Source organism: Pestalotiopsis fici (assembly GCF_000516985.1).
Source record: "Pestalotiopsis fici W106-1 unplaced genomic scaffold PFICI_Scf_3, whole genome shotgun sequence".
NCBI lineage: Eukaryota > Fungi > Ascomycota > Sordariomycetes > Amphisphaeriales > Sporocadaceae > Pestalotiopsis > Pestalotiopsis fici.
The window spans coordinates 2,780,469-2,802,792 of NW_006917093.1; the positions used below are offsets into that span (position 1 = coordinate 2,780,469).

Consider the following 22,324-nt stretch of genomic DNA (forward strand, 5'->3'; position numbering starts at 1 on the left):
TCTCTCTCTCTCTCTCTCTCTCTCTCTCTCTCTCTCTCTCTCTCTCTCTCTCTCTCTCTCTCTCTCTCTCTCTCTCTATATATATATGACAGTGAAGAGTATGGAGATTGGTCACGGGTCAGGGCAACAATATTGGTTATCCAGGTTTCTTTCCCATATTCTTTATTACTAGTGATCAAGATCTATGTGATAGTGTTTCGAAAGAAACAGTGATTAACTACCTATAAGAAACTGCCATCGGTGTCTCAATGACGTTCTTCATCTTATGCACCCAATTTCGCATGCGTTTGGATGCATAGTTCTACCTAGTTTATAGAGTTTTCCGACTGTGGTCGAGCTAAGAATAAGTCTTGTATTAAGTGTTGGCATCGATATAACTATCTAGAGTGAGAATCAATACCTCATTGAGTGTCGGAACTTCATAATACGATTCATATGCTTCTGGAATCCGCATAGCATGTTGAGGATACTGGTATGGGACTAACAAGTGCCGTTGAGGCCCGTCCACCGTTGATCGCCATGTCGAGCTGGAGCATGGACATACCTTATTTTGGTCGAGTGCTAGTCTTCCATCTCTTCGAGTGGCTAGAGTCTAGACGAAGCCATTGGTTAGTGGTTTTGCCACCCTCCGGATCGTGACATCCGAGAATGCCCTTACATTAGATATGGATATCACGTCTGCCCTATTGCATCGTGTTATTCCACTGACCTGCCCCTAGGTCACGCCAATCAAGCACTGGCGGTCTACCGTCGGAGTAATCTAAGGGGCATTTTCTGTTATCCGCCACCAATCGACCGTCGATCAGAGCGGCCAGACTTTCCAGACCTCCTACAAGGTATCAATGGGAGGAAGCGATCGATTACGAGATCATGCCCATGCGGCGGTGGGAGATTGAAGGGGGCATACGCAGGCTTTGAGTTTTCAGCCCAAGAGGCATACTGCAGCAAAGTCCTTCTTATGGAGACACCATCTGCAAAGCCAAGTCACCATCTCAAGACGAGAGCACACAGCACACCGTCGCTGAGGCGACGGGTACAACTCTTGGGCACAGGTGTACGTAGTAGTAGGTAAGAAAGGGTCCCCACGATGCCTTGGATTGATGGCGGTCAAGGACCGAGCTCGTGAAGAAGCTCGTTCGTCCCTTGGGATTTAGCCTCTCCACTTGGGGGTAACAGCCGCAACACCACTCAGAAAAAAAAGAAAAAAAAAAAACCTTTGTGTGGGGGGGTCGTATATCACTTTTGAGGCTAAATCCAATGAGTGCTGATACTCACCAGCTCGCCAAGACTGGCCAATGTAATTAGGCTCGTGTCTAGCCGCGGAGGCGATATCATCTTGTCAGACCTAGCTCGAGTATATCCAGCTGCTACTGGATGATAGACTGTAGAAAGGATTTGCGATATGAAGGATATGGAGGGCTATGCTACCTTGAACCCTGCAGCGGACACTATAATGGTCGATCAGTAGCCGCAGCCAGATAAGATTATAGGTTATAGATATTCTCATTGCTCATTCGAAGCCAGAATGCTCAAGTCATTGCCTGAAAATCATGGCACGAAGGATCAATTTCTGAGCAATTATTGAGAGGGGGAGTGACCTGGCGTACAGCTCATCGAGTCACGCGGACCAATCACTGTGCAGATGAAAAATTTAATGCAGAGGTTGGCGATTCTTGCCATTATGTTCCGAAATCTTCACCGACACTCTACACGCATATTCTCTGGACTGTTGGTTACCAGGGCCTTGTTAGCCTCTCAATATGCAATCTAGGAGAGAGAGAGAGAGAGGGAAAGAGTATACGCAGATGAGAGCGCTGATATACTAGATCAGGTATGTTTTACAAAAGAGGTTTGCCCCCTATGTAGTGCCAAGAATGTACATTCTGGTCCGATACTGTGCCCACAATATCTCAGGAGTACATGAGCTAGCCATGATGAGCACACGTTGGTCTTTTTTTTTNTTTTTTTTTTTTTTGGGATAAGGCTCCGATATCCCAATGCTGCTCTTCTTCCTACACCGACGCGGTATCATTCCACGGCCGTCCTGATGCGAAAAGGGTTCGTCTCTACCTCTCTGGCACTCGCTAGCTATACTATCCACTCATGGTCCACATGTAAAACCCCATCGGCTATGCTAGCGCTCGTCATATCACCCTTGCTTGAATACGTACGACGGACGATACTCCGTGGAACAGCCCAAACGCCAGCGGCCAGCAACCCGAACTGGACTGGACTGGCGGCTGGTGTCAAGACAGAACCAAACATTTTCCTGACTGTACATACCTCTTTCGACTGGTGGGTTCAAGCTTGCTGGCCTATGAAAGGCCAGATTCATGGGACATCTCCATCCGACTCGAGTCTCAAGTACATATACTACACCTGTGCTTCGTATGTATAGTATGGTTGGGTGCGAACTTCGGCCGGGACGTACCGCTCGCTATACTGTATTTGTACAACTGCTTGCAGAACAAGCGGTCTTGATATTACCCAGTTAGATCTCATTGGTACCTTTCTGAGACAACAATTCGCTCGTTTGTGCTGGTTAGAGGAGGGGGGAAGAGGGGAGAGAAGAAAAAAAAAATACCCCGCCCCTCTTTGCTGGCTTCTCCAGTGTCGTTGATATTGCGGGCTGCGCACGTTTTTCTCCGCATTCCAGTATAGTATGCAGTGTAATTAGTACGTAGTATAAGGAAAAAGAAATTAGATGCGGCAAGGCCTTAGACCCGAATATACTTGCTAAGATTCACGTGGCACAGGTCATGGCGGACTACTCGCTATAATCAGTCATGGCTGTGGGAGTTGGGCAACCAAGACAAAGAGTTTCCTTGGACTCGGCATTTACATTCGACTGTGCCATTGACTAAACTCTGTCGAGTTTGTGTTGCACCGAGCCTGGCGTTGAGTCATGATGGGCGTTGTTTGAATTGATGCCCATTGAGATCGCTGCTGCAGCTGCAAGAGAGAGAGAGATTTGAGATGACCGACCATACCCCCAACGGATGAGGCGCTTTGTAGGAAATGGGACGATCCTGCGCGGTTAATACCTTTTCAGAAGCATCGCCGTTCTGAAATATAAATGGCTGACTCGCTTCGACGAGTCCTGTTTCAAGAACTCCTGCATGTTGGACACTAAGTAGTAGATCCATGCCTGCATGTATTTCTGCATGCGTCCTCGGTCCGTATGCTAGTCAAATTTGCAGCGTCGTTAGGTACCTAGGCAGGATCCTTCCTTGTCAGCCACCTCTGGAGTATTGTAGTATTGCTCTGTCGCTTTGAATGCATGCGAGGCTAGACACGGACGAGTGGGAAATGTTTAACGCCTGGTGCAATCGGGAGTATACTCTGTAGCGGTGCGCCAGCCGTTATTTGTGATGTAGTCTCAACCTGGATATATTCCCCAGTCCTTTGTAACCATGGACAGGTTGGCATGGAGACATATATAACGACAACCGTTAATCAGATGATCTGATAGTCGGGCCCATCGGGGTGGTGCCGCCGCTGTGCAACGTAGATGGCATGCTCGCTGCTTGCCGGCGCTGACCGCTGTCGGGACAATGCGACCGCCCGTTTCGGCATTTTTCGACGGCTTCCACATATTGAGAGGGCATTGGCCATACAGAACTCGCCAAGCGCTGTACGCAGTGAAGTAGTTCGAGAAGCGCTAATATAGTGGTCTTCTGTATGCATGCGTCCTGCGTAGTGTAATGCACCGCCAATGAGGGCCCAGTTGTAGGCCACTTTATACCCCCAGTTCTAGCAGCGACTGCGGAGATATTTGTCTATACCCTTGCGCTATGCTCGAGACACATGTTGACGATGTGGGCTTTCCCCTCGAGAGGCTCACGACGGCTTCAATCTATGCCTAGCTAGGCATGTATCGTCTAGTATAGTGAAGAGTGTGACCCGGTGCCAACCCGAATGCCCTGTCAGCCACCATGATGTGTTGGCACGTTTTTGGCCCTTCACGAAGATGATGGGAATTTGTTTGCTGGTTGTCGTCTTCGTCGTCGCGTGACGGAGGCGGCGACCACCCCCCTTGCGGCTGAGGGCGGTGGAAAATGGGTAGTAGTAGTAGTAGTAGTAGTAGTAGTGTACCAAGATGAGAAGTCGATCGGTCCCTGAATTGCTGCTTCCTACAACAAGACAAGAATGGACCTGCACACCGCTGGACGTGAGATATGGCCATCGGGCCGCGGCCGCCCTTAATTCAGGTTTGAGGCTTGTAGTATGCAGGCGCTTGGGCCATACGTGGCATGCGTTCAAGCCTCAATGCGACATACCAAACCACCATGCCAGCATGCCACTCAACCACTCACTTTACTGTGTAGTCACCAGTTGCCAGCCAAAAAAAAAAGTCTTGTTACCCAACGACCAAATGTTCCTAGATATGTGCGACCTGATCACAGATCTGCATTCCTGGACAGGCTGCGGCCAACCTGGCACCTGACTGACGACATGCATGCATATAGGATCTACCCTTCTGTTAACTTAAAAAAGGGTTTTTCTCCGAGAAAACTCGGAACCGACGCAAAGCGACGAACAGAGAGTAACAGTCGTCGTCCAGTCCAAACCAGTCAGTCAGACATGAAAACGTCTGCTGCATCTGTGGTCAATCAAGTCCAGTCCAGTCAGTGGTTGATAGTGGAGGTGGAATTGCAAGTAGTGAGTGAGTGGGTGGTCCCTTGCGTGGGTACAAACGTGGGCGGAGATTTATTAGTGCCAAGAGGGAGGACCAAGAAAATAAAAAAATACGAAGGTCAAAAGAGAAGGAAAAAAAGGAAAAAAGGCCTACATACCAGGTAAATATCCCGGCCAGGATCTGCGCTTGCGGTAATTGTGCCGACATGCCATCAAGGCTACCTACGCACTTGACTGGCTTTTCGCGTTAATCATCTATGAGCGAAAGCGTCTAGTGAAGCGACAGGCGCGAGTTTGATCTATTCTGGTCTTGCCTGTCTCGTGCTTCAATTTGGCATGGGAATTATTATTAATAAGGTGTTGAACCCAGATCACATGAGCCGTGTCAGAAGACGGAATAATCAAAAGATGTGGGATGAATCCAACTGACTGTATGTAAGATAGACATACTGTGTAGACAACATTTCAAGAGTTCCTCCATCTCGCAGGCAGTGACGTATATCTTCCAGGAAAAGAACCACTCATTATACATACTATGCATCAAGTCAGACCCGTGGTCAGAGCACCACATGCACACGCACACGCAGACCATGACGATGATGAGAGGGAGCCAGCAGGAAACCCAAACCCAAACCCAAAGGGGGCATGCATACATACAACCGCTTGATTTGGGGGCGGTTTTGTTTTATTATTCCGGGCCTCTCGTGACAATCGGCGACGACAAGGACAATGACTGGTTCCCAATTGGCATGTCGTTGGACTGTCCATCTGTTACCACGTCTCGTCGGACGAGATGCGACGAGAGCTACGCATCCCGCACATACATACATACATACCTAGGTAGGCACGTTAGGTACCGAATACGACCTGACCACTCATGAACCTGTTGTCCACTGCTGCCCCGCCATCATCCCCTTCATCCTGCCTGCCGCCTGCGTGTCGCATCAGCTGTATACACCTATCTACATTTCTCCTACTCTTTTACATCTTGATTGGGACAAAGTCAAATAGTTTTCACCAATCCCGCTGCTGAGCTGCAAGTTGACCTTGAAAGCCCCTCCCCTCACCCCCAATCCAACAACGTCCAATCCAGTCTCACTGTTCAATTTCCACCCAAACATCAGTCAGCAACAGCGGCACCCTTAAAAATGTACCAATTCCAACGGGGTGGGTTCGAATCTCGGTAGCGCGCTGCCAGCAACGCAGGGATATGCCGGCGCTCGAAGTTCAGCAGCAAGTTTGCCTGGTTTGCTTGACTGCCAGCCAGCTTGAGTGTTGCCAGTAATGTAGTAATAATAACCAGCAGCCATTAGCACAGCGGCGAAGCTGGCGGGGTTTTTTTTATTTTTTATAAATCAATTATGTATTACTCGGTACATTATGTACCAACTGGGTAATGGTGTTTGCTTAGCGCCGTCGCTTACCACGCGCTTTCTGCTAACAGGGCGAGGAGACTAGAGAGTAGCGGTCGGGTCGGAAGCTGCCATGAAATCATCTCGGTACATAATTTTCATTTCCCGGCGCGATCACAATTAACACTCACGCCGTTTTTAAACGTTGGGCACTGCGTCTTAGCCACAAACAGACACGCATGCATACAAAGAAGTACTACTCATCATTATCAGCTCAGCTGGATAGTAGTGGGAGTAGTACCACTGCTGCAGCTTGCTCTCGCTCTCTCTCTCTCTCTCTCTCTCTCCTCTCTCTCAGCTTCCCTTGACAAGTTCTAGTCCCTTGACCAGCGAGCGCCGCCGCACCCTCTTAAACATGGGCTCCACCATCCAAAAATGTCCCATGGATCGGCCGCACATCAAGTTCAGATGGCAGCAGATTGGTGCCAAGCACGATGGGGAATTCAGTTCGCCTCGCTGATCCTCTCAGTTTGAGTCTGGTCTCTCTCACCCATCATGCTTGTCTGACTGGTACTGCTGCATACTCTGTACTGCCAATTGCTACCCAGTACGTAGGTACTTTGTACTTGTCCATGGTAAATCAAATTGATCGATATTTGCGTACATGCAGTACATTCAAGCCCCCAATCCCGCCAATAGTGGTGGCATCTACCTCGCTGTACAGAGTACATCACTGCAGTCTCTTTTCCAGATTGGCAACCAAGCATGAACAAGAGAGAAGGATAGAGAGTGAGATGGAGAAAAAACTTCACTTCTTTAATTACCTCTTCCGATTCTCCCGGGTCCTTGACTTGAGTCGTCTTTACAGGGCTCCTCGGTTGCACCCCTCCGAAACCAAACAAGATCTCCCTCCCCTGCCTGATTTTCTTGATGGGGATGTCCCATGCTGTTGTCGCCGCCGGACGCCATAACTAGACGGTACCTACGCCATACCGTTGTTCACCTGCACACGACCACAAAAAAATCCCCTTTCCACACCAAACCACATTTTAGACCCTCTTTCCCCGGGTTTTCCCTCCCGGCTCTTGTCTGTCTGTTCTTGATCTATACTGTTACTACTACTACTACTACTACTACTACTACTACTACCTCTTAGACTTTGCACCATTCGTCTCGGCAATTCTTCATCTGCCTTAAGAGTTTACTTGTGCGTTAGAAAAGCTTGTCACGCTCAACCACACGCAGACTTTGGCACGCCCGGCTGACCAAAGTCACTAGACGGAGGGAGAAGAACACAAAAAAAAAAACCTTGGTTAACCTACCAATCCGAACTTGCTTACTGCCTCTTGGGCATGCGGCCCGTTGAGCCTTTCCAGCCGCACAAACCAAAACCTCATCACCACTTCCTCGGTCTATGGAAACCGGCCGGGGAGAATGAATGCTGCTGCTACGTAGTGCGGATGATACAGACCCGTCCAGCCGCCGGATGCTAGCCAGCACCGAGAAAATTACTTCAGCAGCTCATTTCAGCGCGCCGCCCGGACTTTGACCTTACATTTAGTACTGCTCTTTTGCAAGTGCCTATTATCATTATTCCCTTGTGCGCGTCATTCAGCCGCAAGAAACTCTTCTTTCTTTCTTTTCCATCCTACTAGAGTTCGCTTCGACTCTAGTAATCAGCTCGACACGATACGATACGACAAATCATCAACGCACACAGCATTATTTGCTTTTTTGGGAAAGACAAGCGACATTTGGCATAGGCATTGCTATTACTTTCAATCACCATAACATCTTGGCTACGATTCTCTCATATCGACTAAAACCGACTTATTTTGGCATCGCTACAAAGCACCGCTGGTCTATCTGCTAGCCACACAGCTGCTGTAATACTACTAATATTACCAGCCCACGACGACTATTACGTCACTCAATTCTCAGTCTCATCGGTTAGAATGCTGCATCCTCACCCCAATTCGACAAGTAAACATACCGGCTATCCAAGGAGAGGATGGCCACGCAGGAGGAGTGGGCGTTCCCACTCCTGGCAATTCGAGATGATGATGATGGCGACCACCGTTCAAACAACACAAGCAACATCACCGACAGCCAGGTCCTTGCTCTCGAGGCCGTCTCGGTGACATTTGCGACCATCAGCGTCTTTGCTGCCTTCATTGCATTCTACTGGTTCGTTCGGATGCGAAGAAGCTTCAGGCAAGACCTGATCATGCTCCTCATCCAGAGTGATATGATGAAGGCCTTTTGGCTCATGATCAGCCCCATCATCTACTTCATCGCGGGACCTGAGGGGCCCATCAACTCAAACAGTGCATTTTGTCAGATAAGTGGCTTCTTTCTGACCACTGCCATTGAGGCTTCTGATATTGCGGTACTCATGATTGCAATACACTCGGCACTCTACATCCTTCGAATCCAAACACCTGGGGGTGAGACCGGACTACATCCATATCGACGATATGCCTACATCATCTGGCTCGTGGTTCCCCTGGCCATGGCAGCCGTCATTCCCATTACTGGCTCTCGCTTCGCAGACAATGGGCCCTTTTGCTATCTGCCAGGATCTCCTGGCTGGTATCGGATCTACCTGAGCTGGGTTCCCCGATACATCATTTTCGGCATCATATTCTTTGTATACGCATTCCTCTACGTCTACGTTGCGTGGCGCTTCCGAAAACTGCGGCTGGATCAGAAGCGTGCAAGCTTTCAGAGTATGCCGTCGCCAAAGTCCCAACTGCAAAGGTTTGCAGCCGTTCCGCCAACTCCGCCTCTGACATACAATGGCCTGCTCGATTTATCGAATGCACAAACCCCCATGGAGAGACAGCGAGAAAGGCGAAATTCCGCCACCTCTGATGTGAGCACGCTCAAGTTGAACGAGCCCACAGTGCCTACGCCAACCCCAACGCCTACACCAGGGGCTCCACTGCCCCAAGAAGAACCACAAACCCCCGAGGCAGCAGGTACACTTTTGTGGAACTGGATCATGGCGGATCACGACGGTGCCACAAATTCTGCACCACGCCGCGATGCCACGGGCTCAACCTTGCCCTCGCACTTGACCGAAGCTGTGGGATCGCCAGATATGGATGCGCCCACCCTGACGAGACCACCGCCAATCGCGCAAAGGACTTCTTACCCAGCGACTATTTCGATGGCGCAGACCCCCAAACCACGCATTCCACCTGGTCGGCAGTCATTCGCAAAGCCCTTTTGGCAACGCCCTCTATCGTTCGCGAGTGTGACAGTCACCAGTACTGCGCCCAGATACTCTGGAATGCTACAGCGAGATACGCCAGAAATCACCGATGGAGGCGAAAGTTCGTATCCCTCATTGTACAGGCCACTATCAGTGACCGAGGACTCGCTGCGAAAATCTCGGGACAAGATGAACCGTCAACTACGGCTTCTGTTTGTGTACCCGCTGATTTATATAATTGCCTGGGTCGCTCCGTTCGTATCCCACGTCTACAAATACCAAAATCCTACGGGAGTTTCAGCACAACAGCCGTATGGCGTGTTGGTCGCTAGCATTGCTAGCCTTTGTTTCGGTGCAGCTGTTGACTGCATTTTCTACAGCGCATGGGAGAAGCCCTGGCGGTTTTCCCGTGTCGGCTTTTGGGAAGGTCTGGCGTTACGGTTGAGGATCATTCGCCGGCGACGGGTAGGAGGACGATCGAGGGAAGAGCAGCGGCGAGACGCATCGGCCGCATTCGACAGGCGGAATGTGGAGCAAGCGGATCGACAGGCAGCAGCAGCAATGCAAAAGGCCAGAACATCGAGAACACCAAGAGAGTGGTGGGATATCGAGGAACAGAACTCGCAATGAGAGAAATGCATGCATGACCGACAGAAAGCATATATTAGAGATAGCATCAGGCGACTGCATTTTTGGAATTAGCACAGGCGTACAAGGTTGATTCGTCTGGGATATAGCATGATAGCATTCGCATTGCGCGGCGTTTTTTTAAGGTTCATATAGCAGTTTTGATTTTCTGAACCAGCACTACGGATTGGGCAACATCTTGCGAAGACTTGCGCGCCATATAATTATAGTATTGTATAATACCGCAAATAACATAATTTCCAACACCCCAAGTCTATTTTGGCACATGCTTAGGTATCTATTTGCATGTGTGGCTCATGTAGGTAGTTATCCGTTGTAATATGCTTGCCATTATCCGTCCTATCAGACCAATCACAGCAATCTAGCAGCTCAAGTAATGTAGCATTTCAATTGCAGGGCTTAAACGCCCACCCCCCTTTCTATCCTCGCAGCACACAAGGTATATATCTATATACGAGATCTACGCTGTCAAATCTGGGTATACCCGCCCCATTGGACACAACGCCCGCAAACAGCCTTAGCAAATAATGACGACCTTGGTCCATCCCGACATTCATTCCCCGACTCGGACTTTCATTTTCTTCACTTATCCCCGTACAGTAGGATTCGAAGTCATGGCCAATGTTCACTACCAAATGCCACCCAGCAGAAAGGATATTCAAAAAGTATAAGAAAAACAATTGTAAAAACCATGCATTACTCGCGCAGAAACTTGAGAAAGGCTTGGGCAATGAGCACACCATCGTGCTCATCGGCGGCGCGGCCAATGGCGTCCTCAAACAAGTTGTCGCCAAAAATCTTTTGGTCGTGGCGCATGCGCAGGACCTCGGAGACGATGTACTCGGTGAACTCGGGGTGGCCCTGGACGGCAATGACGCGCCCGGGGACGTAGAAGCCTTGCACGGCGCACACGTCCGTGTGGGCCAGCGGCAGTGTGCCCTGTGGGTGCTCGTGGACAATGTCGCGGTGCATTTGCATGATTCTCTGTTTATCGTTGCGTGCAAACGTTAGCAAGACAAGACTTGTTCTTCTGGATCTCCTGTTTCATATTTGTGTGGTTATGCTCTCTCTCTCTCGATAAGAGAGAACTTCCCAACCCCCCAAAGGGAAAGAAAGGCTTACCAGTGTGTCTTTACCAAATAGCTTCTTGCCCTGCTCCGTCAGGCTCATAGGAACAACGCTGAGCTCCCAGCCGCGCACGCTGCGGCCGACCTTGGCGCCCATGGCGCGGGCGAGGATCTGGTGACCAAAGCAGACGCCAATGATGCGGACGCGGCCGCCCTCGAGCAGGCGGCGGGTGTACTGGACGAGGCGCAGGATCCACTCCTCGTCCTCGAAGCTGTTGTGCTTGGAGCCCGTGATGAGGACGGCGTCAATGGTCTCGGGGTCCGGGTACGCCGTCTCGTACTGGTTGACCACGTCGTGGGCCGACAGGTCCAGCGCCGCCCGCAGCGCCTCGTCTGATCCGCCGCATGCCCGCCGGAACAGATCCGTAAAGACGGCGCCGTAGCCCTTGTTGTCGTACTTGGCCTGCACCGACGGGATGGGCGTGTCGGTCTCGAGGATCGCAAGGCGGATTGGTGGTGGTGCAATTTGGGAGCCCATTGTTTCTTTTTTGGTCTTCTTTTTTCCTTTGACGTAGAAGGCGAGCGGTTTCGGCTTTGGGGGGGTGTTCAATTGGCGGGGGAGGGGCACGCGACTGGCAAGAGGCAAAAGACCAGCAGAAGAGGGTTATATCGTGAGGAGGATATATCACAGACACAAAAAAACACAGGACCAATGATATAAAGCAATAAAAGAGTAAAGATCAATCAGCAGATTATCAGACAAATAAAGTAAAAAGAGTTAAGGTTGAAAGATAGCAGCAGCAGACCCGGGGATTTACAATCATGTAAGTGGAGGAGACCAGATACTCGGTATGGGAACGGGATAGACTAGCGCGAGTCGTGTGGAATGCCGGCTTCGCTTTTTGGGGGAGCGAATGGAAGGGGGAGTTGTGACAAATGTGCACACGGGCAGGATGCGCATGACCATTGAACGTCGAATCCTTCCAAGCTACTCTGATCGAATGGTCCAGTAATTCACTGTGCAATCATCTGCCAGAGTATTCCCAGCATTCGTCATCCGGCATCACAGCGGTCTTCCGGCCACAATGATAATATCAAGCAGCAGAAGCAGGCGGCACGTCGGTTCACCGGCCGGCGGGGTATTGCGTTGTGTCGTGGGCGGGCGATGGCATTGCGATGGAGACGACTGGCGGGGGAAGGAATATACCAGATAGGGAAACTTGATTAGTTGTAACAAGTGGTGGTTTCGGTTAGTGATAGGGGTCCAGCAAAACATCGTCATTGATGCCACTAAAAGTTGTAGGCCTATCAAGCAAATGATAGGCAGAATCTCCCAGGCGGTGAAACGCAATTGTCCAATGCTGTTCCCTTGTTGTCAAGCCGGTCAAAAAAGTCATGGTGTTACAATGCAGCTACCTCTGTACATGATGCTACCTGCAAGCCAGCCACATCCCACCAATTGTGGCTTTGGGGTATTGGAGTTGAGGGCCACCGGCATATCTCATCTCTAGTAAAATCCATCGCGTAACGTGGATATGTGGTAGAAACCAGGTCAGATACGAAAAACGGCCGCCTTACTCAACGCGCATATGTAAAGCGACTCGAGGTGCGAGTCATGTCATAATCCCCAAATACCTACTACCATCAATCTGAGCTCTGGCCGACACCGGGTTTTGCTGACTGCCGCCGCCCAGCATGGATCTCGGGGCCAACGTTGGTGGTGCAAGCGTGCCCCCCAGCTGGCAAAAAAAAGTTGCCAACGAAGCGCCAACCGGGCTCTATTCCGCGCTCACTGCCTGACCTAATGCTCGCCATCTACTGGCTCGGCTATTGCATACAAAATAGGCATTTTTAAATCATTCTTCTACTATTGGACGATGGATGACTATTTGAGCTTCATCAGCTTACAGTCAAGCCAATCAGCGGCCTTGTTAGCATCCTCCATATTCTGTACCTGCCTCCCAAATAGCAATCAATTATTTTCCATCACATCCGGTAGTTCATTAATCACGTGCTACTTTTTGAATAGTCGTACCAAATGATGCCATGACAACGAGAAGGCTGAGATCCACAGCAAATACTATTCAGCTTCTAGAGCGCATGGTGAACAATCCTACCAGCAACACCGACTGTTCTGGTCTCGTCCTTCATGAGTCGATTCTTCGACAATTGGCTATGTTGAGGGTTATGGTTGCAAATAGATGTATTCTTTCCCAGAGCACGCTTCAAGGTTGGCGATGACAAAGGTCAGAGTAGGTTTTGGCGTCTTCCACCGGGGAAATAGTGTAGCACAGTTGAAAAAGTCTGAATGGCTCACTTGATGCAGCTGCTCTTGTTGCATAAATTCTCGATGGGCAATGAAAGTATTGATTTCACTATCATTTGGCGCGTGGCAGATTTTGGAAACTGGACAGCTCTTCGTTGGTAGTTGCCTCCTATAAAGTGCGACACAAAACATAAATGTAGATTGTTGTCTGAAAATAGTACTTGACTTGAAAAGAATGGCCTTCACCAACAATCATTGACCTGCACCTACAAGCGAGTAACAAGCTCTTGCCCTCAATAATCTGAACAGTTTTCGTTATTCTACTTGGGGCCAATTGCACTTGAACCCAATCGACAACAATCTCTTTCACTGAAACCTCAGTTCGCAGTAGATTGTCACTTTCCTCTTTTATTTCTACCATCGAACAATCGCCCTAACAGCGACATCTTTTGTGTGCCTTCCAATCTTTCAACAAAGTTATCTTCATCTGCAGGCCGACTTTTACTGTATCCCACGGTCATAACTTCAACCTCCAAATTACACAACCAGATCTTTTCAACACATCCCAAGTCAACCCCATATTCCCCTTCCCATTCTCCAGATTTGCGAATGAGCCTCCCAAAACCAAATACACAAGCTGTTCTATCTCCTGTACTGGTTTGCCTATTTGCAACTCCAAGTTTCGTCAATATCCCCAAGTATCTAACGACGAGCTCAACCCACGACACTACCCTATCCGACTTTCGTCACTCTTCAGGAACATCAAATCCGGTTTCTTGTGCCTTCCATTTTCCTCACAGGTTCTTGACCTTGGTCCAAGTCAGAATTCTCAATTTCTACTGTGCCGAAAAATAGTTCCTTCCCTCGATTCCAATAACACAATCCTTTTCTTCTTGGAGCAGTATCAATTATCCAACATCTTTCCAATCTTCGACCAACCCTTACAACTCGTCCTCTCTTCTTATTACCTTTAAGAGACATCACGCAGTGTTCTTCTGTGCACTGCGTCGTCGCCATTCAAGCAAACCCAATTCACGGTTGATTTGCTCATTCAAATATCACCAACATTACGCTCCTCCCTCATCCGCTCTGCCTTGAGACTTGGACCTCACATAAGGTCCATTGTCAAAGCACAATGGACCCCCAGCCCGAGGATCCTCAGGGTCCGCATGATTACTCGCCCGAGGTTCGAGACATGTTTGATGCACTTGTCAAAGATCAATGCAACAAAGATACCTCTCCTGCGATCCCAAGTCCGAATCCAAATCTCAACCATGATAATTCCATGGGACAGGAACAAGTGGATGGTGGCAACAATCATGCTGACTCTGAGAAGTATGGTGTGCCTACTACGCAAGATTCAGGCATTAACTCTGAGTCTGGTGCCTCTGATTATCGAAATCAGACGAGCGCCCAGTCCTTTCCCCATCAACCATGGTCATTCTCTTCCGTCTCTACACCCAATGATACGCAGTCCCAAAATCAGTCTCAAGATATTCTCAATGAGGACGGCTCGATGTTTGTTCCAGATGATTTCCATTTCCAGCAGCCTATACACGAGAACCAATCTGCATCTCGTGCAGGAGAGAACAATCTAGAGTCAGATTCTGCACCTCATGACGAGAACACGGCCGCCAAGAGTCGCAACGCAGGCAATAGTCCAATGCATGATGATCCGATGAATGACTTTATGTCTTTCCAACAATTCGCCAACCATGAGCCGGACGCCCAACATGGCAACACCAACGGCAGCCAGGCAGATTCAGGCCCACAGCCCTCAATGACTGACGATGTGCCGGTCGAGCATCAATACACTCCTCAGCAAGTGCGGTTGCTGGAGGCTGAGTATCAGAATGTCTTGAGAGATGTCGCTGCCCTCGAGGCACGACTAACAACTCTGGCACAGATAGGCACAGCTTACGCAGACTATGAAATGGCCGCTATTTACCGAGAAATGGAGGAACTCAAAGACAGACAAGAGAGTCTGATGCACACGTTCGACTGCTTGCACTTACCTATTCCCACGGGTATTACCGGCCAGTCTGCTGAGTTCACAGGCATTCGAAAAGGGAAGATAGCTAAGTCGACCGAGGATTATTGGGAGCAGCGCAATAAGAACCGTGTCAGAGACCTGGCCAACAAGCGCAGGATTTTGGAGCAGCCAACACTCACAGATGGAAAACGCACCAACAAGAAACCCAGAACGCGCCCGCGCATCTATGACCGGATGCAGGACGGTTCAGACTTGGCCAAACAAGGTGCAATGCATTCAATGGGGAAACTCCAGTTTGATAATCCAACGCAAGCTCGCATGTCGCGAGATTCCGTTCTGGATGGTCTTCAGGCCTCGGCCGACAACGACAATGAGGATGCACACCAGACTCTGCTTGATATCATGCACCCAGAAGTCTTCAACCCTGACCAACTTACGCTTCTGAGATGCGCTGCTTCCTTTGGTGAAGGACACTGTGTCAAGCTAGCCGACGGAAATTATCTCATCACGGGCAGCGCGGAGCCTGCTCGACCGCACCAGATGTGCGGAGCCAGTTGGCAGAACGAGAAGGAGTATAGCGAAGACAAGGGAGGAATCATCGCAAATGAACAGGGAACAGGAAAGACATACCAAGCTATTCTCAACATTCTCACCAACCCTCCCAACCAGAGGGCCAAAGACCAAGGCCGTACAGCAACCCTGATCATTGTCCCCTCCAACGTCCTACAACAATGGCAGGAGGAACTTGAACGATTCACCAAAAAGGAATACGTTCGAAGTTTCATGGTATACCGCGGAGTGAATGCAGAGAGAGGTGGAAGCAGAAATCTGGAAACCCAGGATATCATGTAAGCTTTCCTTCCTTTTCTTGCCCCCTCCTCAAGCTAGAGAACCAATAGTCTGACCAAGTTTCATAGCTTCGTGAGCCACGACCAGCTGCGTAGGTCTTACTTCTCGAATGCGATCCTGAAACAATATGAAAACCCTTTATGTGACCCAGGAACGAAGGAGCAGCTTCGTTTTGAGCATCTTGGTTTTCTATTCCACAATAAGTGGTGGAGAGTCATCATTGACGAGGCTCATGCAATCAAGGAAGTTACAACAAAGTGTGAGTAACGTTCTACACTCAAAGATTGCTTCTACTAAACTGTAAAAGTGTTCAAAGCATGTCGCGAGCTTGATTCAGAGTACCGATGGTGTCTGACCGGTACACCGATGCCAAATTACTCATCAGGTATGTCAGCCAACTCATACATGCCGGCCAATAAGTGCTAATCATATACAGAGCTCTGGGCATACTTGGAATTCATCCGTGTGCCTTGGCGCGGAACTGCCAAGGACTTTACCAAATTGCTCGACAATCTTCACATGGTAGGACCCTAAACCTCCTTTCAGTCATCCCAGAGAGCTAATGCGAAGCAGGCCAAGAACAAGAAGAAGTTTAAAGCCTGGATGGAAACAATCATGCAGCGCAAGTATGTAACCAACATGCCATGTTTTGATTATTACAGATCACTGACAGGATCAGAACCCTTGGTCGACAATTTGCAGGTCGACAGCTCTACGAGATTCCCGAATGCTTTGATGAAGTGATCGCGGTGCCCTTCTCCAAGGAAGAGGAGATTGTGTACAGGTAAGCAAGACTGAAAACATATTCAATCCTAGGCTAAAAATTCAAAGACGTGTGGAGCATCGCCTGCGAACGAAATGGAACCAGTCGATCAAGGAAATTGCCAAGGCCAACGCCGCAGGCAATGCATCATCCAGCGGATCCTCCAATGGCAGAGGTAAGAAAGGCGGTAAATCCGGAGGATCCTCATCAAAGGGGCAAAAAGACGAAAAGGATCAAAAGGGTCTCAAGCTGCACCTCATAGCTTTGAATCGGCTGCGGGCAGCAACAATGCACCCGTTCCTGTTTGAGCCGGCGCTCAGAGATACCTGCCATGAGGAGGACTTCGACCACATGATATCGACGCTTTCAAGTCTTGAGCTCTATACGCCTGTGGTCGAGCAGCTCAAAGTCCACTACGATCGTCTCAGACTGATTGGTCATGCTACCGACATTGGGGAAATGAGTGAACTTCCGTCATTCGGTCTCAGTGATTATGGCGGCATCCTCCATCTTGAATCGTACATCAAACGTTCAAGAGCAGCCAGGTTCGAGGACCGTTGCGTCGTATGCCTCGAAGATCTTGTGGACGGACAGCGCCCGAAGGTGAGTGCCCCCAAGTGACTTCCAACGATAATTTTGAGTGCTAAATATCTGCATTTGTAGTGCGGCCATGTCTCTTGCCGAGGTTGCATAAATGATCAATTCCTTAAGGCCGCAACGGTGGGCGATGGTGTGCCAAAGTGCATGGTATGTCGCCAGGCCATTGAGGATGTTCGAACCATGGGAGATCCAACCGAGGCGACCTTTCAGGACAATGCTGCACTCGGAGAGGCGCGTGCTTTTCAAGAGTTCCTTGCTGCCAGAATGAGAGCCAATGCCAATCGCGATGCTGCTCCCGCCGATCCTCAAGGCAGAGATGGACGGAGATTGGGTGACGACTATTACGGAAGACAGCCACAGCCAGCAGAAGCAAACACGGCCTGGCTTGCCGTGGCCGATTTGGACTACCCACTGCCCTTGGTTCCATCGGCAAAGACTACCATGATCAAGCAGCTAGTGTTGAACTGCAGAAAGAACCATCCCGAGGACAAGATCATCATTTTCAGCCAGTTCCAGGAGACCCACCAGATCATCGGACGTATGCTCCAGGATGAAGGCATATGTTTTGCATACTTTTGGGGATCTCTCAGCAGAGACCAGAAGGACACCGTCATCAGGGATTTCCACGAGAATCCCGAAATGACAGTCTTGGTAAGTACATCCAAAGAATTCAGTCTGTGAAGACTAATGACTAACATGATGAACAGGTTGCATCCTTGAAGTGTGGTGGAGTTGGCCTCAACATTACCTGTGCCAACAGAGTCATCATTACAGAGCCGTGGTGGAACGCAGCCATTGAGCTCCAGGCATTCGCAAGAGTCTTCCGCATGGGCCAGTTGAAGAAGACTCATTTTACCACTCTGCTTGTGAAGAACTCGATCGACATGAGACTGCGAAGTCTTCAGGTCCACAAGCTCAACAACATTGAGTCGGCACTCAAATACACCACTCCATCCCGCGAAGAAATCGCCTCTCTTCTGGGACGCGTAGTCGAGGACGATGCCGGCAACCCGTATGTCGAAGAGGACTACCTGGAGTGATCCGGTCAAGTTCTGGAGAAGAAGCCTCGGTGGGCGCTTATCGGAATGCTTTGCGGTTGTCTTCATATTTGCTGGCTTTGTTTTCTCTTGACTTGACTCCTGTTTTCTGATGGACAGCATGGCATCTATCATGGTGGAGCAATTGCCGGTACTGGGAACTTTCTACAACAGACCTTGCGGAGACTTTCGGGAATGGCGCCCAAGCATTTCTTCAAAACAAACAATCCAAAAAAAAAAAAAAAAAACGGCGGAGAACAAAGGGAAAAAAAGGTTGATTTGACGATTCGGAGCAGATGCATCTAAACAATATGGCATGGAATAAAGAGACAAACACAGCGGTGGGAGGGAAAGCACAGTCGTTGGCACTTTCATCTGGTAACACTTGAGGCCCGACTTGACATGGGATTTATGGAGACATAGACGAGATAGTCTAGTACCAAAACTTAACCACTGTATCTCCTTCGTGAAGTTGCTCGTGATCCGTGATGAAGAACGGCGAATCAGGATCGCGATGATTTGCGACACATTCCAATGATAGTATAATGCTTGACGCAGGCAAATCAGCAATGTGAGACCAACCCCAGTCGACTGGCTAAAAGTTCCAAGGGAGTTGTCGTTATTCCGTGCCAAGTCCGTAACCTGTGAACTTCGTACGGATGGAGCAAGCCATCAGTGGCATTCGGAAACACATCTCACTTGTCAAACAGCAATCACCGTTGCCAGAATGCGCGGGTCAAACCACATGAGGACGATGAGGGAACTTTCACCAATGTTCTTGGTCGCGTAAATGACATGAAATAGTACAGCAAGCAACATGGCGGCTCAAAGAGGCGTTTAGTGATTGAGAGATGCACATGGCAAGATCGTGTTCAGTTGAAGAATTCTACGTCAAATGAGCAAGATTTGCCCTTGACGGCTATTTCCTTTCTACAGCTCATTTAATGAAAAGTGCATACGCACATTGAATACCCTTCGAACGGAAAACAGCTACTCCTCGACCAATGCCTCGAACCGACTGCCCCGCGCAGTCAGATAATCAAATTGAGACCCTGACTTCTTGGTCTTGTCTTCATTCTTTTCCTTGAGATGTTCCTGGATAGCCCAGGAGATGCGCTCAGCTCCGATGCGGGCGCCAATGAGATTTGGTGCTCCCGGGCCAAGTTGCAGCATACCGAGCCTTCCAGCCATGAACAAGGGAACCTCTTCGCTCCACTGCATGTCCTCGGTAATGCATGGCATGCCTCCGCAGTCCTTGATTGGATATTGCTGTATCAGAGATTGTAGATAGGGCAAAGTCTGGAAATTACTCTGCACGCCCGTGGCAAAGTAGATGTGGTCAATTGGCGGTAGCTTTGGGCCACCAGAGAGCTCGACATCCCAGGTCGAAGTTTCCTCATTCCAGTTTCTCGACTTGATCGTGGTGTGAAGAGACAGAACCACCTTGTTGTTAGCGATAAGGCGGTCGAGTACCTTCTTGTACGGAGGCGTGATGCTGCCGCCATCACGCGCGGCTAGAATCATTTCCATCCGTTCTTCCAATGAGTCTGCGGTCCAGAACGCCGCTTGTTCAAAGTTGCGAAACTTGCCCACCCACTCCAGTCCAATGTCAAAGTACTTTGATTTGAGAGGGCCACGCATGATGAGAAACACTCTAGTCACGCCGCGGCGGATGGCCAAGTCTGCCAATTGAGCCGAGGTCAATCCGCCTCCAACAACGAGGAGGTTGGTGGGTTTCTTTGCCGCAATTTTCTCTTGGACTGGCGGCGAGGGGAATTCCTTGATTCTCAAAGCATGCGTGCTGGCTTCGACATTGTTGGTGCCCGGGTAGCTGGGGATGACCGGATCATTGGCAGGGCCTACTGCAAGAACAGCGGTGCGAGAATAGTAGATTTGCTTGTCTGTCTCGATGCGAAAGACCTTGTCGGTTTGGCAAACATCATCAAAGTAGTCAAATTTGATGTCGACGGCCTTTTCATGACGTACGATGTCTTCTCGTAGTCCATAGCGGTCGATGATGCAACCGCAGTGAGAAGCAAAAAGGGGAGTTGATGGCACGAAGTAATCGTTGCGGTCGCGTTCATCAACAGTAGGTCCATCACCGAGTCTGGAACATGTCAGCGATCCAGCCATGATTATTGTTTGTAAGGACCACGTACTCTCTGCGAGCCTTCACTCGCTTCTTCCACTTGTGCTTGCTCATTTCCTTGCCAACACAGCCGCGGAGCTCTGTGAGTTCATTGCCTCGTCCACTCATGTGTGCATATGACAAGAGGCCATCACGTTCAGCAGGATCAATGTGAAAGAACATTGGGCTGCGTAGATGCGAGATGCCAAAGGTCTTGAAGAGATAGTCCCAACGTGCCATCCATTTACCTCCTGTGGCGTCGAGGACGACCATGGCTGGAGCCTGCTCTCTAGCCGTACCCGCACACGAGCCGGCAGTCTTCACGGCTCCGGTCTTGTACTTCTTGATGCTCACTTTGCCCTGTCTTTTCTTGAGCCATGTATAGCGGTTGTGTTCATCGTCGGTGAAACTGGCGGCAGGCAAGTGCTCGCTGAGTCTGCTGGCAACGGCAAGACCGGCAGGACCCCCGCCGATGATTAGGACATCGTGAAGTTGTGGCATAGCTGGCGTAGTCTCGTTGATGTCGGCCATGTTGGATGGCGTGCCGATTCGTGCGTCAAGATCAAGATTCCGTTGAACAAGAGGAAAAGAAAACGGTGTTTTGTTCACTCAATGTAATGTTGACATTAGAGTAATGTTTCGTTTAATTTCCAACAAGCTCTATAGTAAGAAGTTGCCTTCAAGCATCGAGAGCAGGTGCACCAAAGTCTCGAGAACCTTGATGGCCCAAGGTTCTCCGAGGCGGCCATCAAGGTGCTCGGCCTCAAACGGCGAACCACGTCTTGGTAACGTCATCAGGGTTCCCATATTGCAGACACGATTTGCGGAACGATGCATTCTAAACGCGCTCCAGTTGCTGGCCGCCTGTACGCAGAGAGTCTGGCAACAAATGACGGCTCCTGGATGCGGTCCCAAATCGGCCGGGCTCTAGAATCTGCTGTCGGGAATAGTGGAGACATCCGTCAATGACAATACAATCATTCGAAATGCTCAGCAACATGATGCGCAACGGCAGCTTCATCGCCCTCAAATGCGTTGCATACCGGGCACGTCACGGTTTCCGAAGCAAATTCTGCCGTCGCGGACCCGACAGCGGCATTCGGGGCAGCCTCGGATGCATCATTCTCATTAGCGGTTGGCTTTGATTTACGACCTTTTCCTTTCCGTTTCGGCGCCACAATGTAGGCACCGAGATCAACTTGCTCGGGCGGTGCCTCGAGGTGTTCGTCTAAACGGACATCGCGATACTGACCACGCCGCCCCGAAGGGAAGCGACCAGACGGTGGTGGGTTGGCTGGTTCTATGCTACCAGCGCCGTCCGATGTGGCCGAGCCATCATCGTGAGCGCTGGCTTGACTTCCAGCAGTGGACAGCCCAGCGCTCATGCGTTGCACACGGCCAATCCGGCCATCGACCAGGCGGACCTTGATGCCGCGGTGATGGTCACCTCTTGTCAGGACATCTTTGACGAAGCCCTGGACTTCGCGACCGGTGCGCTGATCTGCCTTGAGGACGATGCTGACACCAGCGCCGGGCACGACTTGGCGTACATTGGGTACTGGCATGATGCTACACTTGTGTATGAGAAAGTCGTCGATCTCCCCGCGATGTTCTAATCAGAGGTGAAAAGTGTGTCGGATGTTCCTCGAGTAAAAGCCCACGCAATAGTGTGTAGCTGAGAAACGATTAGACGTAGAGCCGCTAGGCAGAATCTATTGGCCCTGCGTACAACTTATCCAGTGCCGGGGTGACAAACTAAAAGGGGC

General features: G+C 49.9%; 5 protein-coding genes across 5 annotated transcripts; 2 read left to right on the plus strand and 3 right to left on the minus strand.

The window, feature by feature from the left end:
• Positions 1 to 8,001: 8,001 nt before the first annotated feature.
• Positions 8,002 to 9,837, plus strand: PFICI_04994 (uncharacterized protein; the record flags this gene model as incomplete). The annotated part of the gene is made up of 1 exon (XM_007833575.1): positions 8,002 to 9,837. The coding sequence occupies one exon, from the start codon at positions 8,002 to 8,004 to the stop codon at positions 9,835 to 9,837; it is 1,836 nt and encodes a 611-aa protein (XP_007831766.1).
• Positions 9,838 to 10,551: 714 nt separating this feature from the next.
• Positions 10,552 to 11,460, minus strand: PFICI_04995 (uncharacterized protein; the record flags this gene model as incomplete). Its single annotated transcript, XM_007833576.1, has 2 exons — positions 10,552 to 10,839; positions 10,978 to 11,460. The coding sequence occupies 2 exons, from the start codon at positions 11,458 to 11,460 to the stop codon at positions 10,552 to 10,554; spliced, it is 771 nt and encodes a 256-aa protein (XP_007831767.1).
• A 2,863-nt stretch (positions 11,461 to 14,323) lies between these two features.
• PFICI_04996 (uncharacterized protein) lies at positions 14,324 to 18,433 on the plus strand (the record flags this gene model as incomplete). Its single annotated transcript, XM_007833577.1, has 9 exons — positions 14,324 to 16,029; positions 16,099 to 16,289; positions 16,338 to 16,415; positions 16,467 to 16,552; positions 16,604 to 16,656; positions 16,710 to 16,814; positions 16,862 to 17,396; positions 17,457 to 18,044; positions 18,101 to 18,433. The coding sequence occupies 9 exons, from the start codon at positions 14,324 to 14,326 to the stop codon at positions 18,431 to 18,433; spliced, it is 3,675 nt and encodes a 1,224-aa protein (XP_007831768.1).
• A 987-nt stretch (positions 18,434 to 19,420) lies between these two features.
• Positions 19,421 to 21,089, minus strand: PFICI_04997 (uncharacterized protein; the record flags this gene model as incomplete). Its single annotated transcript, XM_007833578.1, has 2 exons — positions 19,421 to 20,537; positions 20,590 to 21,089. 2 exons carry the CDS (start codon positions 21,087 to 21,089, stop codon positions 19,421 to 19,423), a joined length of 1,617 nt encoding a protein of 538 aa, XP_007831769.1.
• A 446-nt stretch (positions 21,090 to 21,535) lies between these two features.
• On the minus strand, positions 21,536 to 22,123 carry PFICI_04998 (uncharacterized protein; the record flags this gene model as incomplete). The annotated part of the gene is made up of 1 exon (XM_007833579.1): positions 21,536 to 22,123. The coding sequence occupies one exon, from the start codon at positions 22,121 to 22,123 to the stop codon at positions 21,536 to 21,538; it is 588 nt and encodes a 195-aa protein (XP_007831770.1).
• Between the last annotated feature and the right edge of the window lie 201 nt (positions 22,124 to 22,324).